The 18,315-nt window shown below is 41.9% G+C and overlaps 1 protein-coding gene across 1 annotated transcript in view; it reads left to right on the top strand.

The window, feature by feature from the left end:
- The window catches only part of LOC149871649 (uncharacterized), a 59,786-nt gene extending 48,571 nt beyond the window's left edge, over positions 1–11,215 (top strand). The window contains exons 22-29 of the mRNA XM_090032913.1: positions 526–677; positions 1,340–1,493; positions 3,008–3,160; positions 3,824–3,991; positions 7,447–7,544; positions 7,914–8,036; positions 9,542–9,653; positions 10,537–11,215. Coding sequence (XP_089889039.1) covers positions 526–677; positions 1,340–1,493; positions 3,008–3,160; positions 3,824–3,991; positions 7,447–7,544; positions 7,914–8,036; positions 9,542–9,653; positions 10,537–10,695 — 1,119 coding nt within the window. The 3' untranslated portion in view covers positions 10,696–11,215. The remainder of the gene's footprint in view (positions 1–525; positions 678–1,339; positions 1,494–3,007; positions 3,161–3,823; positions 3,992–7,446; positions 7,545–7,913; positions 8,037–9,541; positions 9,654–10,536) is intronic.
- Positions 11,216–18,315: the final 7,100 nt, after the last annotated feature.

The following is an 18,315-nucleotide window of genomic DNA, read 5'->3' as shown; positions in this document are numbered from 1 at the left end:
TCCCTGGGCAGGGTGCAGGCAAGAGGGGGGCATAGTTTGTTCTTATGTTAGGATTTTATTCAGTTTCTGCAATTCATTTTCCATTTTATTGTAATCTGCCCAGAGCCTTTTGAACTCAGATTTTAATTTATTTTTTTAAATTCTTTTGTCTTAAGAGTAATTTAGAAATGTGCTTAAGTTGTTTGGAAACATTTCAACATTTCTCTCAAGTTGTTTGGAAACATTTCAGACGGATAGAAATATGTTGTGTAAAGTTCAAGGACAATTGCAAGAATTTACTCTCTTCTTTATATGCTTTTATGGATTGCAAAGTTTCCATTTAGTAGATTAGCTAAGCATTAAGAAAGTATAGGTGAAATAGAGAAAGCACATTTAAAATCAGGTTGAGAATTTTGGTTTCTGCAAACCTGAAGAAACAGGAGAGAACGAGAAGAAACCATAATTCTTTATGTAGTTTTGATACTAACAGGGTTTCTAGTATGATCCAGATTTTATTCTAATTCATTAAATCTTTTTTTCATGTAGGCTAAAGAAGGAACCAGTCTAGCAACGGTTGAAATGTCCAAACTAAAGAACAAGGTAGATGACCTGGAGAGAGCTTTGCATCAAACCAAAGCTTTCCAAGCAGAAACTGAGAAAGAGATTGCATCATACAAAAATGAATTGGCTGGATTAAGGTAAAAATATCAAACGAAGCATGTTGCTAGTGTAGAAGCATCTTCAGTAGAATATACAACGCAGTGAATCATCCCTTTAGAACTATCTGAAATAGAAACGAAGGGTTATAGTTCACCTAAAATTTTCCATCAAAACGTTTTCATTGTGTGTGAACTCTACTTTAGAACTTTTGTATTAATAATAATAATAATAATAATAATAATAAACAACTTCATTTCTTTATATAGCTATCTCTGTCTCTACATAATAGACTTCAGGCTTACTTGTGAGCTGAATTTTCTGATTTGGTGGGTTTGGTATACAAAATTTTAATTTAACTACTTTCTTCTTTAATTTGACTACTGCAATTAAAAGTTGCATAGCCATGATAACTTTCACTGCCTCGTTAGAATCTTTTATTTAGAATCTTTTATTGTATCTAGCCTTTGTGCAAACAGGGTACATGCAGTATTTTTTCAAATCCTTGTTCTCAGGGCATTTTAAAAACAAAGTTCTGAGGAAAACTGAGTATTAAGTTGAAGTCTTAGACACTAATCTGTGTTGATATGGGTGTGGCTATATAGAAATTCCTATGGCATTTACTTCAAAATGCTCAGTGAACTCAGCTTTATTCTGCATTGATGTGTATGCAGTTATAATTTAACTCCTTTTTTGTGTTTAGAATGGAAAAAAACCACCTGCTGTCAGAATCCCAAGCACTACAAAATCAGTATCAGATGGCTATTAGAGAGAAAGACCGACAGATTGTGGAATTACAGAAGTCGCAACAAGATGCTATTATTAAAGAATCGTCCAGCAGTAATCACCCAATCAAGGTAAAAGTAATTAAACACATTTAAATATAAACACTTTTTGGTTGGTTAACTTTTTTTTTTTAATTTTAAAAGCTTTTTCCATAATGAGAGCTGTTTAGTGGAACTATAATACCGGAGGGTGTGGGTAGTAACCAAGCATTTCATCTAATGGGTCTACATACATACAACAATTCAGATATCACTCATTGGGAACAAGTTCATAATTGTGGAAAGGCTGTGGCTTCATCATCAAGGGGTGGGAGTGTGCACTCAGCCCAGAGTGCCTGGAATTGGGCCAGATAGGGTAGAGGAGTGCTTTTCACCCCATGCTTTGGGTATCTCAGCAGGTGAGTGATTTGATCAACGAGAATAACATTTATCTTGACCAATATTGTGACTACTGTCAATTTCCAGTTATTACCATGATGAAATAAGAAAACTTTTTAAAACTTACGACTATTGGATTGCGGCATAAGTTCCCAAGAGAAGTGATAGAAGTTTCAGTTTATGATTTGGTACAGGGATGTCAAAGATCTGGCTTGTGGAGCCCTATTATCTGACCCTCAGCACTGTCTGTGGGTCTTGGAGTTGCCACACAAGCAGCATATGGGGTGTGCTAGATGTCCCCACATGCAGTATGTGGTACCCACTCCAGCTTGTACCTCAAAGTGGCTGAGCAGCTGCCATGTGCGGCACAGCCCCAGAGTGTCTGTTTGCTGCTCTGGGCTCTAGCACCATGCCACATGTGGCATGCACTCTTGCTGCTCCAGGGCATGCACTGGATACAGAATGCAGGGCTAAACTGTGGGTCTGATTGGACGTGGATTGGCCCCGCACAACTTATCTGGCCCCATGGGCTGGGTGAGTTTGACACCCCTGATCTTATATATAGAACTTGTTCCACAGAACAGTAGAAAAAAATTGATTGGAAGTGGCCCTTTGCTGTTGGAGTTGGATAGGATGATGGAATTGGTCACCAAATACAGATTATTCAATTCATTATTAAAAGCAATATTGGGGAGTTTTTGTGAAAAGGGGTACAGTCTGCCTTAATATTTACAAAATAACCATTTGTAACCTTTGTTAAACTGCATACAGTATTACAAGTAAAATAATTTTAGTTAAAAAAAAGCATGAATCCACCTTGCTGTTTGTTGGTTTTCAGAGTTGTTCTTTTTTTTCATTTGGCTCCACTTGTGTGCTTGAAGTCAATTACATTAATCTGTGGCCAATTCCTCTTTACAGGTTCTTAATGTTACAGTATTAGTATTGTTTAAAAACAGCTTTCACTGAACCATTTAGACTAGCTTGAGAGAAGAAAATAATAATAGGATTGTCTTTGTCCATACGTAAAAAATATGTTATGTAACAGTGACCTGAGTATGGGCACCTGATGCCCAAAAGTATGTCTTTTAGCTCTCCCTGTTATACACTTAGTCCAACAAAATATATTTCCCCAAAAGTCTTGCCTCTTATGTAATAGTTACCAATTCCTTTAGATTTAACCCTGTTTTGTTTTTTATTTGTTAACTAAGGCACTGGAAATGGCCACTCTAGTCAGAAGTGAAAACACCCCAGAGCAGGTAAAACAACTTTTAGCTGAGAGAAACCAGCTTCAGAATGAGCTGCAGCAGTGTCTTCAGGAGATGCAGCAGAAAGATGTTACTTTCCAGCAGATCAGTTCAAAGGTAAGAAGATACTATGATAACTCTGGGTAGATGTGGAGTGCAGAGAATGTTAATATGCAAGTAATTTAATCTTCCTGAGTCTAGGAACTGTGTGACACCAATGCATGGCATGTTTCTATTACTTTCAATTTTAGACTGCCTCACACAAGTTGGCTCAGACTAGAACTGGTAAGCTAAATCACGATTACTGTCTTTCCATGATAGCCCTTTTGGTTGGTTATTTGTCTGAGCCAGGGCTCCTTAGCCTTATAGTTCTTCGTTGGGGAAGTTTAAAAACCTCCGTGTTCCAAGCAAAAGGATTGCATTTAGGTTTGGAACAAATGAAACTCCTGCACTGTAGTACAGAATTGGAGCCACATGAGACCAAATTTTCAAAATGCCTCAAGTGACATCTATCCATTGGCAGTTTAAGTTAAATAAATTTGTGCACAAGTTTTGAGCACAAACAGGTTGTACATTGATGAAGCATCTCTGAAAAGAAAATTCTTCCAACTCTTTTGTTTCCTTGTTGTAAAGCTTGTGAGCCTTGTGACATTGTCATCTGACTGTCACTTGATGCACTTATTTCAACTCGTAATAGCTTTCAGCTATTACTCTTACCTCAGTACAATATCCCCGTAAGAGAATTGGTAAATCTTGTTTTTAAAGATTAAATTGTTTCAGGTAATGCAGTCAACAGAGGAGAATGGTGCCCTGTCTGCCCAGTTGAAGACTATCTCCCAGACTCTAAGGGATAATCAGCTATGTTACACCGAGCTGCAAAATCGCTATTTCAGACTTGAGAGGGACTATCGGGCAGTGCAAGTTGCTTCCTACCAAGATGCAGCTCAGGTAAAGTGAACAGAGCAAAGTGTCATATCTTGTTTTCTATCCCACCGTTCCCATTTCTATATTCATGCCCCAAACCGAGATTTTGAAGGGATCTGTAGTCTTAGGTAGTTTTCTATTGCTTAATGACAAGGAAATAAGTTTTTATAATATTAGACTTTCATTACTTCATGAATCATGTTATAAAATAAGGAAGATAGCTTTTTTAGGTTTTCTTTCCCCTGAAGCTATATACAGCAACGTTGACTATCCTTTGGTTAATATTCACAGATTTACTCGTTTTGTTTTTGTTTACATTTCCTGTACTCCAGATATGTAATTTTAAAGGCAGTATAAGTCCCATATTTGTACTACTTAAGTATTTCAATTTTTTCTTCCATTAAACAGCAGGGTTTTTAAGATCATTGAAAAGTTATGGGCCGGATAATATTGATAAAAGTAGTGTGGAAGGAATTGTATACTTAGTCCTCAGAAGGAACTTGTTGTATCACTCAGTATCCCCAAGGGTCAGTCTCAGAACAAATACTGTCTTCATGGGCTTTGTTTAGCTAAAACTTAACTAACCAGGTGCATCTACATATTCGATTAATGCAACGCAGTAAATTCTGGAGCAGTTTGAGCCAGAGTCAGCTGCTCCTGGGGGTAGTGTCTACATGTATACTTGGGACAGCAGCAGTTTGAACTGGGGAAGGTCTTCACTAAGTATATTCAACTGAAGCATTTGCATGTAACATGTTAAGGAGGACAGGGATGATGCCAAGTTGTTTTTGGAGTGGAGGGATGCAGGAGCCTGGATCTCTGAAATTTGGGAAGGGATAGACAAAGTTTCCACCTCTTTCCCCTCTCCTTCCCCTCTTTCTTGCTCACTCCTCCCTCCCTTTCTCCTGTCTGCCCTGCTGCCTTCTGATTCCTGCTGGGAATCATGTGGCTTCCCTTCTCTCCTTCCTTCTAGACTGGGCCTGCCTCGAGTTAAAGGATAACCGGTAAACTAACTGGTTATCACTGCACTTCCTGGTTAAACAAGTAATTTCACCTTTCACATCCCTAAACAGAATAGAAGTTTGGCACACAAAAGTGGTCTATATCTGTAACAGAACTGAAGTTTGGCACATGTAGACTGGTTTAAAAATGGTGGAACTTTGGTCTAAGCTTGTTTGCTACTGATCTAAACTACGGCACTTACAGAAAACGTGATAACTACTCCGCCTCAGGGTTTTTGAATGTCTCTACCTAGCCTAAGTACCAGGGACTTTATAATGGACCATGAAGTCGTTGTCTGTATTATCTATCTGATACTAGTTAACCTCTGGACTTCAGGTGATAACAGGTCTCCTGAGTAATCTTTTATGCAAACTTTGCTTTATCTGCTGCTTAGCTATGCTGTCTGCTTTTCTCCCAAGGGCCTGAGGATGGGTATCGTTACATCTGAAGGCTTGCCTGCATCTATCCCAACCATGCATTTGGTTCAATAAAAGATATCACTCACAAGAATTCTTGCCTCTTGCTAGATGTCTCAGGGTGATTTGAGACAGTCCTTAAATTGGCCAGGTCTAGCTCCTCCATGCGACTGCTGCCGCAGTGCGGAGGCTGTCAATAGGCTTTTAGACACAGAGCGAAGTGTGTCACCTTACCTTGTCAATTTTCTGTAGCATTTGGTAGCTCTGGGCTTTCAAACATCCTAGGATTACAAGGTGCTGAAGGCAGCAAAGGCTTTCCCATGTTCTAAGCCACCCTAGGATAATGGGTCAAAAAGACAATGAGATTCTCTAGGCATACCAGACATTTTTGGGACTTGAGGAAATCAGGAGCCTATGGTTTTTCGAGGACCTGATGGTAATAGATACTTAGAAAGGCTGGAGCTCTGCACTTAGCAGGTGGGGGATTTTTCGTCCTGGAGAGTACCGGTACTACACTGCTGAAATAGAGCCTGGCCCGACAAAATTACAACATGCAAATAATTCACATTAAGAGCAATAAAAATGTAAATGCTAATGCTTTGTCACGGAAAGGGGTGGCTAGAACTTCCCTAGATCACTGGTTCCAGTGCTCCAGCTCAGTTCATTTTTCAAAGCAGGAAGAGATGTGACTAAAACAGCTGATTAGGTTAAGTTCTAGTCTGGAGTTCTTGTAGAGGGCTCAGCATAAGTATGCTTTGCTGTAGATGATTTCATAAGTGGGACATCTAGAGGTCCTTTTTACATCAAGGGAAGATAAATTTGGGTTTTATTGGCTCCCAAGATTGGTCTCTGGTTAGTTCCCAGTAACATAGTTTCATTTTAATGGGTGAGTGTTAGTCTCCTGTAGTTTTATAACCATTTTATTGCTAATATGCCTTATGTGTGCCCGAGGAGAAGGAGAGGCTCTGAAGGATCTGGGGAGTGAGTAAGCAGGAGTCTGAGGCAATTGCAGTGGAAAAATAAAGACTCTTTATTTGAAGTGTGGCTGTTTTCTGCACTGTTTGGGGTGTTGGTATTCTGATCCCTGTCTCCCTTCCCCCCCATCTTGTAGGGGTCGCCCCCTTTGGCAGGTGCTAAGCAAAGAAGGACCTCTTTGAGGTGGGGGTGCTACAGGTAGCCAAGGGAGCAAGGGACAGGAAAGAGGCAAGGTCTTGAAGTTAGAAGTTTGGAAAGCCAGGCATGGTTTCAATGGGTCCTTCAAGAGGAAGACAGGACAAGGCCTCTTGAGGAATCCCAAGGCAGAGCTTCTCCTGAAAAGTGCTGATCCATGACCCAATGTCATGCCATTTCTCTCAAATTCTTCTGAACAGGCCTTTATTTTGAATTTACCTGAGACTAACAGGTAGATATTTGGATTGTTACCACTATTGTAAGATGTTAGGGGAGATCCTTATCAAAGTTATGGGAAAGATCTTGTGTGCAGAACTGGCCTTCTAAACACATTTTCATTTCCTTTGTGATCTCTTGCATACATGCTTGCGATGTTTCATCATATTTCTCTTGTTTTCATAATAATAAACATTGTCTTAAAGTGAAAAAAAGCACTGGACCAGGAGCTCTTTTTATTTTTAAATAACCATCTTGTGCTGTCTTGATTTAATAGTAAGATCCCTTAATTGTAAACCTTGCTCACTAACTAAAGGGGTGGTTTTATGTCTCTTCTATACAATTGCTTAACCTGTTCACCTCGTTAAGTTATTTGCACCCCAAAGTCCCCCAAGTTAAGTCATAGATTGGGAAGTGGAAATTACGCATCTGTGGAGGCTTGTAGCTTCCATAGGGAATGTCCTTGGGTAGAATCCATTTGAATGTACATTTGGAAGTTGCAGCCCCAACTAAATGATTAAGTGGTAGGATATCTGTACAATCACCTGATGATTTCTTGAACTGGGACTGATATCTTTAACCAGAAAATTTGAACTTTTAACTGGAAATGTTATGGTCACGTTTGTTTGTTCTTTCCTTTTTTTTTTTCCAAAAACTATTTTTAATATTTTCTAGGACAAAACCAGAGCAGAAGTTCCCCCAGGAGCACCACAGGAGAGTGCTGCAGTTATTGTTGAACTAGACAATGCAGAATTAATTGAACTTAGGACAAGGTCAGTGTTGATTATGTATATTAACCTTGTTTTCTTGTGTGCCAGTGTATCAGTAGAGCAGAAGTAATTTACTTGTCTCCTTGGAAGGCAGTTCTTGATGTTTAAGAACAGGGAAATATTATAGTCAGTTGGGTGGATCTGAAAACATTGCTGAATTAACTGTCTCATTTATGAAGAAGCTTTGAATGTATATCTGGTGATAATGTCGTTTTAAAGCTAGATGTATAATGTTCAAGTTATGAGTGACTTGTTTTTAGTACGTGATTCAGAACATATCAGCTTGCCTAAGACTATAACAAATAGAAGTGAATTCCCTAACAAGATGATCTATATTTAAATAATTGATTTGGTGTTTGCTTTTGTCAATAGACTTGCAGAGACTGAACAGCAGTATGATTCAGTACAGCAGACCCTATCTCAGCTAACAGAAACACTGTCAGAAGAAAGGAGGAGGAGAGAAGCTGCAGAGGAAGCCTTAGGACAAAGTAAAAGGTGGAGATACTTGCTTGAAAAGGAAAAAAAGTACTACTGAAGTTGAATTCATATAGCAAACCGTTATACTCAGGGAATCCCTGTAAAATCACTGGAGCTACACATGGGCATGGAGGTGCAATTGCATCATTCTGATGACAAGATTCTTTTCCCCCTAAAAAATATGTTAGGATTTGCCTGATGAATATTGTGATTTATGGTAAAATCAAGTGCCAGATGCTGTTCCAGCTAGTAAGCAGCAAGGGGCATTTAAGATATCATAAACGCAATCTGAGGAAACTTTCTGAACTGTCCGTAATATTCTAATATAATAAAAGCCTTAGTCTGTCTGTCTGTCTGTCTGTAATGCTCCTGGCCAACTGCATATGTGCTGCTGAGAGGGTGTGCGCCGCCTGGTTGCAAGGGCCTGGAGCATTACTGACAGAGGGAGTGAGGGAGATACTGTGCCACTCCTCCCCCCTGCCCCAAACAACAGCTGGGAGGGAGGGGAAGGGGAGGTTTCCAGTAGCGGTGCCCCACTGCCACTGCTGCTGCCTCGCCCTGACAGGGGGACGGATGGGGGTGGTGCACACAGGGATGGATGCAAGGTGGGGGCGTGCACGGGAGTGAAGGTGGAGTGGTGGCACCGCGGGGCGCTGGGTGGCAGTGACCCATCCCGCCCCCCACCATCATTCATGACAGGCAGTTTGCTAATACAGACATAATGGGTTTCATGCCTGCCTCTGAAAATCCAATACTGTACAGCACTTGTAACCCCAATAGATATAGTAAAAGGTGAGAGATTTAAAACTCAAATTCATATATACATGGTGCATTCTAGGACCAGTCCTGTTCCACTTAATCCATGGCTAAGTGGTATTTACTTGTCCAGGTGTAATTTTGTTCCATCCTGTTCATTTTCTGTAAAAACCCAAAATGCAAAATTTAGGTAAATCCTCTTCTTCACTGATTTTTAGTTGTAAAGCTAAAATGAAGGCTCATTACAAAAATAGATGCATTAACAATTTTTTCAGGGGTGTGTGAATTTTTTTTCAAGGACTGTAGTACAAGGAGTTTTGAAAGCTTTTTCATTCCTAGCCAGTGTATCTCATTGCTGAATTGCTGAGTCTAGATATGAGGGTGAAGGAGATGTTTGGTCGTGGTTCTGAGATAAATTAAGAAGTACCTACCAGTCTCTTAACTGGACTCAATTTTTTTCCCTCCACAAGTTACCAGAGAATAATATGTACAAAAGTCTGTTATGTATGTTTGGAGTGATGCATAATTATGTTAAATAAATTGAAATAAGTAAAATCTCTTTACCAATTTGAGAATTGCTGCATACTCACAAATAGCAACCAAAAACTAAGCTGATAATAACAGAGGTAATTGCACGTTCATCCTTCTCCCTCTCCACAGCACTGAGCTGTACAAAAGCTGTTCCTATAGATAGGTGATGATGGTCCATCCAAAAGTATATAATTCAGTATTGTTTCCCCTCCTGCTTTTTATTTCTTTTTTTTTAGTGTTGAAATGAGTAGTTTCAGATCTGTTCCTAGAGATTACCCTATCCAAATAGAGTCTGATGAGGACAGAGAGGCTTTGATCATTGATCCTGACAAACAAGTTGTACGTAAGGTAAGTAAATATATAGCTTTAAATAAAGGTTTGAGTGACATAATACCTTAAACTGGTTGCACATATTGTACATTACCAACAGCAGACAGCTCATAGATCAAAAGATGGCAAAGTGTCTTGTCGTTTGTGGGGGGGTTGCCCTGTAAGTGCTCTTCATTTGAATAGCTCATTTTTGTAAACCCCAAAAGAACTGAATAATATGTTGTTATGACATTTACTAAACTGAACAACAGCAACAATTTGAATAAGCTGTGTACAACATGTAGGGCTAGATCTGCAGCTGGTATAAATCACCATTTTTCCTTTTGCTTCATTATACTGGTGGAAGATTTTGTCATTTCTATATGTAAATACTACCAGTTGCAAGTTTCCTGTTTGCATGTGTGTATGGGGAGAGACTTTAAAGGGGGAAGCCCTCCTATCATAAGGAATAAATATTTACAAAAGCAAAATATTTACAAATACGTTGGAGTATCCTAGTACCGTCATTGTTTTTGTTTCTTTTGTTTTTAAGAATCAAACACACAAATTAGTTTTGTCTTCTCCTTGTACTAAAAACAAGAAAAAGGGAATATTTTTACTATCTATTGTGCTAGTGATGGATACAACACAGAAGAGTTGTATGTAAATAATAAAAATAAAGCTCTACATTTCATTTCACCTTTTATATACTCTATAATGATAATAATCTACACTAAATGCAAACAGTAGATATATGTGGCTTTTTTGTGCATATTATTTTAATTATATATATGCTTAAGCATTCATTTCTTATGACCCAGTTGCAGGCATTACAATACTTCAGAAAATTAGATTACTTTGAAAGCTACTAATATATCTTTTTTGATATGTACTTATTTGATATTGTTTCTTTCTTAACTAGATAAAAGGAAGAGCCCTTTCTTTCAGAAGATGGCTTCGAAGGCGCAGCCTTTACTGTTCCAAGCTGCTGACATCCCGAGCAAAATCCCGATATTTTTTCCTCACGTACTTTGTGATGCTACATCTCGTTGTTTTTCTGTGCCTCACTGGTGTTCTATAAATGCACTGTATTTTCTGGGTAAATTATTTCCTTTTAGATAATGGTGTGCCAATAAGGTAATGGACTCTTCACATGCTGCTGTTAAGCTATGCACTGCACACAGTTGAATATATCTTTGTTACACTACATGGGTGTTAAGCTTCTTGAAAGAAGTTTCTGTATATCACGGTTGCTCCAAAGGTGACTTGAAATGCTGTTTAACACTGGAATATTATATTTGCTAAAGAGAAAATAAATACCCCCTCACTGCCCTATAAAGAATCTGCTGCATTAGGGATATTTAATATTGTTTGGGAGTATATAATGATTCAGTACTACTGAAATGGGCTGTAAATGGTATCTTTTCTATATAAATGTTATTTTAAGAGAGTTAAACTATACGTTTTAAAGGAATATGCAACTACTTCTGTTTATTGGCTTCTTGATTATAGCAAGAAGTTTTATAAGAGTGCAATAAAGGAAAAAAGAGCTGGATCCACTCTTGATCATCTTGACTGGAAATAAAGTTTTAAAATCTGAACACTGTTGCACGAGTGTATGAAACAGCATGTTGACCAGCAGGATACACTGCTTTTATCTTTAATGAAAAAGCTGATACAGAATCAACAGTTAAGAAATTACTTCTTACCAGAACTTGGGTCATTTAGTCTTGGACCACATCATTGCACACAACTTTTACCACAGCTGTCTCAATTAAATCAATTTCTGATTGCTGTTATTATTTGCTTTAGTAGTTTCTTATAGCCCCATTGTAGTCCCAGTGTTTTTGGTTCTGTATGCATAGGAGCCACAGTTTTCTTCTGTTCTCTGAAACTTTTGGCTAAATAGGTTGGGTATGCATGCTCCTGTTTCATATTATTGACTTATATGCCAGTAAAATGAGCACCACACAATATATTTCCAAGTGAGTGGTTGTAGGAGTCATTCAGCTGTTTTCTGTAGAACCGTGATGCACTACTGTATGTGTGTATATGAAAATGCTTTGTTACAACGTTCTCTGAAGCTGGGAGGCTGTTTCTCTGATTTCAGAATTGAGTTCTTTGTGATGAGACTGCTGCTACTGAAAACTGAAATGATGTTTTTATGTTCTGTAGTAACTGTCTTACTGGGAATTATGCAGCATTATTTTATTAGTGCATTATTAACAGTAAGTGGCTCCCTCTACGATTGTAATTTTCAACCTGTAGATAAGAGGCTATTAACAGGTGAGGATATTTTCAGCTGAAGATTTAGCTGGGCTTGCATTTCACATTGTGTGTGAAATCTTGAGGCGTAGTTTTCTAAAAGACTATTCCCATTAGAGTCAGGAAATGTTTGCATGCTTGTATCCAGGCTAAATACAAACAGGCAGTGCAGATTAAGGTTTCGGTGACTGCCTGCAGACTAATGACCTGAAATCAGCTTTATGTCATATATATAAAACCACTTACATGAATACAGAAAAAGTTAGGAAAAATGCAGTGAAGCCCTGTTAAAGATCCATTATCCATGTAAAGAGCCATATTAGAAAAGGGGCTCATATTTCCAATTCTTTTGTTTTTGAAGGTGTAAATTATGGTCATTTGGAGTGTCTTTCTAAGAAGCAAATGTGCCCTCAAACTTGAGGAGGGCAGGGAAAGTAAGCCCTCACAAGATTTTACTTAAGGCTGCTTACAGATGTGGAAAAAAAAACTTAAGACTTTACTCTCAGCTTTGTGCACCCCCATGCCGAGTGCATTGCATGCCCGGAAGAAACATCACATTAGTTTGACCTGGCTTGCCCAATATCTGATCGTGTGCTTCAGTGGGGCTTTTTGTTTCTTTTATCTATGAGCTGATTGAATCAGTTTGACCTGGCTTGTTTAACATCTGTATAGAGCAGGGGTGGGCAGTTATTTTGGGTGGATGTCCCTTTACCCTATTCTGGCAAGTGGTCGAGGGCTTCGTGGGTAGCCCTGCCCCCTGGTCACCATCTTGGGACCAATGTTTCAGGGCCAGTACCAGTGGGGCCCAGAATAGGGCGCAGGCTAGCAGGGGTCTGTGCAGCCAGGTTGGGCTGCACCAGCAGAGTGGGGAGCTGGCCTGGTTCCATAGAGCCCCTGCCAGCTGGGACCCTGTACTCCTGCTGCCCGGTGCTGGCCCTGGAATGCTGGTGTGGGCCCCATGCACCCGCTCACTCCCAATGCCCCCCACAGTACAGCAGGGGGCAGCATGCAGCCCCAACACTCTGCTTGCAGGGAATGAGCTGGTGTGGAGCACAGGGAAATGCGGCCCCTCCCCTGCCCCGTGCCAGTGCTCCCTGCAGCTGCTCGCAGCCCACGTGGGGCTGCCTTGAGCAAGCACAAGTGGGGGTTGAGGTGTAGAGGCAGCAGATGTTTGTAGCTGGCCCAGATTCTGGGTAGCTGCTGACAGCTGCAGAGCCCAGGCTGGGTGGCCAAGGGCTTTGGGTGGGAGGCATGGGGCAGCAGGGCTGGGGGGCGAGGGGCACAAGCAGGGCATCCTGCCATGTACCCCCTGCCCTCATTTTGTTTTGAGCAGGCACAGGCAGTCCCATGTGGGCTGCAAGTAGCTGCAGCGTGGGGCACTGGGCAGGCAAGGGGCCACTTTTCCCATGGTCAGCACCAGCTTGTAACCTGCTCCCGCTGCCAGCCTGGGCCCCACACCAGCTCCGGGCTTGCCTGTAGGAGTTGCACTGGGGTGGGAACAGCTGCGGCTCCCCCGCTTGCCATGCTAGGCAGTGTTTGCCGTCGCCGCCCCTGTGCTGCCCAGTGTGCAAGCTCCGGGCCGGCAGCAGCAACAAACACTGCCTGGTGCAGCAAGCGGTGGGGTTGCAGCTGTAGCTACTGTGCGCAGCTCTGACAGGCGAGCCCAGAGCCAGCACAGGGCCCAGGCTGGCTGCAGGGGCAGGTTACAAGCTGGTGCTGAGTGTGGGAAAATTGGCCCCTCACCTACCCTGTGCCCAGTGCCCCATGTTGCAGCCACTTGCAGCCTGCCTGGGGCTGCCTGTGTCTGCTCAGGACAGCCCCGCTCCGGCTGCAACAGGCTGCGAGCGGCTGCAACAGGCAGCACTGGCCACAAGGCAGGGGAGGGGCCGCTTTTTCCCCAGGCTCCTTCCCTGTCCTCTCTACCCTGCACCCCCTTACTTGAGTTTCGTGCACGGGGCAGCATGATACGTGCCACGTTTCAAGGTGCAGGGCTTTCAGGGAAACCAACCCAAAGTTTTAAAAACAAAACCCATGTCAAGTGTGGGTGTGAAGCCACAGTGGGCTCAGAACTGCGGGAATGGTAGCCCCTGGTGAGGCCATAAAGCCTGCCAAGTTTCAAGGAGATAGGTGCAGGGGTTTGGGGGAAACTGCACCACAAGTTGCAGACAAGCAAAGCTCGTGACATGGGTGACACTGTGTGTGTTAAGGTGCAGCAAGATGAAACCTGCAGACCTGCTAGCCCCTGCTGCGGTCACAGAGCCTGCCAGCTGTCAAGGAGATAGGAACAGGGGTTCTGGGGCCCTGCACCTCTAGCTACTGACAGGCAAAACTCGTGGCATGGGTGCTTGTGCAACTGTCTCTGCCTTGGGGCACAGGTGGGGGGTGGAAGGGTGGGGGTTGGAGCTACCACAGGTCTGGCTGCTAAGCTACTGTGTTACCAATCAGTCATGATTCACCCAGGGACTAGTTCAATACACAGTAGCTAGGTAATAGAACAAGTTAAGGAGCAAAACCACAGACTAAGGAGAGGAAATAATACAGACAATCAACTGCCCCAAGACCAAGACGAGTCAGTTGCACAAGCACCTGTCATGAGTCAGTAGCTAGGAGCGCAGGCCCCCGACTCCCCCTGCACCTATCTCCTTGACAGCTGGCAGGCTCTGTGACTGCAGCAGGGGCTAGCAGGCCTGCAGGTTTCATTTTGCTGCACCTTAACACACACAGTGTCACCCATGTCATGAATTTTGCTTCTCCGCAGCTTGAAGCACAGTTTCCCCCAAACCTCTGCACTTGTCTCCTTGAAACTTGGCAGGCTTTATGGCCTCAGGGGCCGGCACCCCTGCAGTTTTCACCCTGCTGTGGTGTAACATACACGACATGAATTTTGCTTTCAAGAATTTGGGGTGCAGTTCCCCCAAACCCGTGCACCTATCTCCTTGAAACATGGCAGGCTTCATGCTCTCAGCAGAGGCTACCATCCCTGCAAGTTTCCTCCAAATCAGACAAGAAACAACAAAGTTATAGATACTTCATTGATTTCCCCATTATACCCTATGGCCAAATCTCCAAATTGAAGCAGGAACCTGATTTGGAGCTCCAAATCGAATCGCTGGCATTGAAACCCGAATTGAATAGTTCCCTATTCGCACAGGCCTAGTTTGCAATGACCCGTGGTCCTTTTTCTGCTGGACAGTAGCCATAATGGTCTGTTCTTTAACTGACTTTCAGCTGCTCCTTTTGGCAGTCTTCATAGAGAACATTTGAAATTATTGCATTGATTTATCACTGCTCTGCAGATGGGCAAAATTGTCAAGTTGATGGTGATATAACAACCAATTAAGTTGTCTTAACTGCCTTCAGAAATATGGTATATAGCAGGTGGGCAAAGTCCGACTCACAGGCCAGATCTGGCTGGCAGTGGGCTCCATGTCCCAGTTGCCCCTACCTGCTTGTGTGGCTGGGGCCATTTTCCACAGGGACCCCAGCAGCATCCGTATTGTGCTAGTGCGGGGCCGGGGTTTCCTCGGAGACTGGCCCTAGTAGTGCGGGCAAGCAGGACCGGTGCCAGCCTTGTCCTGGTGGATGGACTGAGGGGGGCTGTGCTGCAGGAGGGAGTGGGGTGGCCTCAGTTGCTGCTGACTGTGTAGGGCAGATGGCATTGGTGCCACTGGGAGGGGTGGCTATGGGGGGGGGGCTACAGGGAATTTTGGGGTGACTAGTTTCCCCAAACACCCCTGTAGTGCTGCCCCTGCTGGTGAGGTGTGCAGCAGGGTGGGGAGCTGCTGTGGAGCTGGGCTGGGATCTTGCAGCAGTGACAGCATGAGCCAGAGTCTGGGGAAAGGCACAATCTGCAGCGTGCATGCTCTGGGTAGGGGCATGCAGGCAACGGATCATGGCTTTGCCTGTGTCCACACTATGCTATCACCACTGCAAGGAGCCGGGGCAGAACCACGACCTGCTGCCTTAAGCCCAATGCCCAGAGCATGCAGGCTGCTGATTGCTACCCTGCCCTGGCTCTGAACCACACTGTCACCACTGCAAGATCCTAGCCCAGGTGTGGAGCAGCTCCGTGCCTGCCTTACACCCTACCATCACTGCTGGGGTTAGTCTTCACGGAAACCACAGCCCTTGGCCTCCACCACACGGATAGGGGCTGCTGGAAGATGGAGTCTGGCTGCCAGCTGGGTCCGCCATTTTGCCCTCCCCTGAATGCAGCTTTTGTTAAGTTGGTGTTTGAGCAGTTAAATTATAGGTTTCTTCTACAAAAGAAGCATGTTTGTACTTTGTTGCCAGGCTGGGATTTTGTATTGGTGTGTTCACAATGTTTTTTACACTATTACATTCAAATGCTCAACAGTTCTTCAGCTGGTGTAAACTGGTATAATGTTACTACTGTTAATGGAGATGCTGTGAATTATATAAAACAACTGAGAGTTTGACCTGTTCCTGTTAAGAAGTATTAGGTCAAAGTGATGAAAAAATGGCCTGGTTTAGGATTTCATTTGAATTACTTTTTATTCTAGAACACCCTTACTTCAGTGGAAATGAGATCAGAATTGAGCCTGCTATTTTGGCCCACTATTTTCTTGGAACCAGAAAAAAGGCAGATTAGAATGGGAATTGTGTTGCTTTTACTACACCACTGCCTTTAAATTCTTCTTTTTCCTTAAAACATAGAGGGACTGGGGCTTGAGTAATAGGTTTGGATTTGGAACATAATTTGTGAATTCTTTGCTTTGCCACATACAGCATGTACAGATGTTATATCTGTAGTGAAAGAAATGTCTATTTAGCACTGCAAAAAGCAAGCATACAGTCCTCCAAGCATTTTTTTCATGAAAAAACATGGAAGATCTAGAAACAAATATTAGCTCTTTCCATCAGAAACTTTTTTGGCATAGCAATGATTTCCAGTGCCACATGTAAGAACTATCCAATTATGCATAGCATCACAGGGCTTGGCTCATTTTTCTGTCATCACAGAAGCTCTTGCTCCTTTCTTCAATCCTGCCCCAAAAGCTTCATCCTTCACCTGCAAAGTTGACTTCAAGGTGGGTGCCTGGCACTAGGTCCTTTCTGATGCTTCCTGTCCAGGTACAAAATAACAAAACAACAAAACACAACAGATCAGAATTGCCCTTAAGTCAAAAATATACCAAATAAATTACTGAAATAAAAGTAGCATTTTAGATGACAACCATCTTTTACAAATGTAAAGTAAAAACAGAAAGATGTAATGCAAATAAAAAAAAAATGAAGGAGGTAATGCAAAACCCAAAGCTGAAAAGAGAAGATCTGAAAAAAAGGTAAAAGCCAGGAATTTCATGGCTAATTCTGTCAAAAAAATACATGGCTGTTTAAAAAACTAGCTTTGCCTTGGAACGTCCTTCCTTTGTTCTTTTTTAATCTGTATTGGAATCTCTCAAGGGAACTGTAAGGTTTAAGCTCTGAACTTGTCTATTTTATGGTGTTAATATAAAAATGAAGCAAAGAGTTTATCTGAGAAATGCTTTCTTAAGCAGTGGTTATTATTTTAAATGCCTTTGGCATTGAAGGGAATGAAAAATGGTAAAAAGGTCAAGAATAAAAGCACACCTTTTACCTCTAATAAAACAAGTAACCTTTTGCCTTGATCCAGGCCACAGAAACCACAGAATAGCTAATCCTTTCAAAGGGACCCAGCACACATCGTCTTTCATATTTTTCCCAAGAAACCCATTTTTTTTACCCCATCAGTGTAACAGTTTATTGGCTGTCCAATGTACATGTTTGGAACATTTTTTTTAATTGATTCATTCTGAGGGTTATTGCATTCCAGTATTCTTCAGGAAATTTTCCTTCCTTTTGCAAGTTGGACTGGCTGGACACTAGGTAACAAAATGGTTGACTGTGGAAAGAAGGAAGTTAGTAAGTTCCTGTAAAGCCATTAAAATAGAAGCTGTGATCGGGACCTAATCTAGAAAGCTTTCTGATATGAATGCACTGAATTGACCACGGCACTTTGTGCTTCATGACTGTGAACTGATAACCAAAGATCAATCATATTACTTTCATCTTTAAAAATTCTGATTGCTAAAGGAGCAGGTACTCTGGTGGGTGTGGAACCAAAGGGGAGAAGGAAAAAAGAAATAGGCAAGTAGAAGTCGGTATTAAATCATAATAAAAGGCTGGAAATTGAATTTGGTCTTGATGCTGATGCATTTTCATGTCACCTTTGTGAGGAAGAACTGAAGAAATTTAACTTACCGTTTCCTTCTGTGTAAGAAACCAGTTCATTTCTCTCCTGTCTAATTTATTAATTCCAGTTTCCAACCACTCTAGCTATTGTCTTCTTCCAAAGTATTAATAAATGGATATATTGCATCCTTGCTTCATAAACTGAAAGGGAATGGAGGTTTTAGGAAATTCATGTAGTTCAAAACTTACTGGGGGAAAA

This window comes from Crocodylus siamensis, chromosome 2 (assembly GCF_052110815.1).
Source record: "Crocodylus siamensis isolate JL-2025a chromosome 2, ASM5211081v1, whole genome shotgun sequence".
Taxonomy (NCBI): domain Eukaryota; kingdom Metazoa; phylum Chordata; order Crocodylia; family Crocodylidae; genus Crocodylus; species Crocodylus siamensis.
Note: the sequence above shows the minus strand (reverse complement) of the source record. Positions and strands in the feature narration are given on the sequence as shown.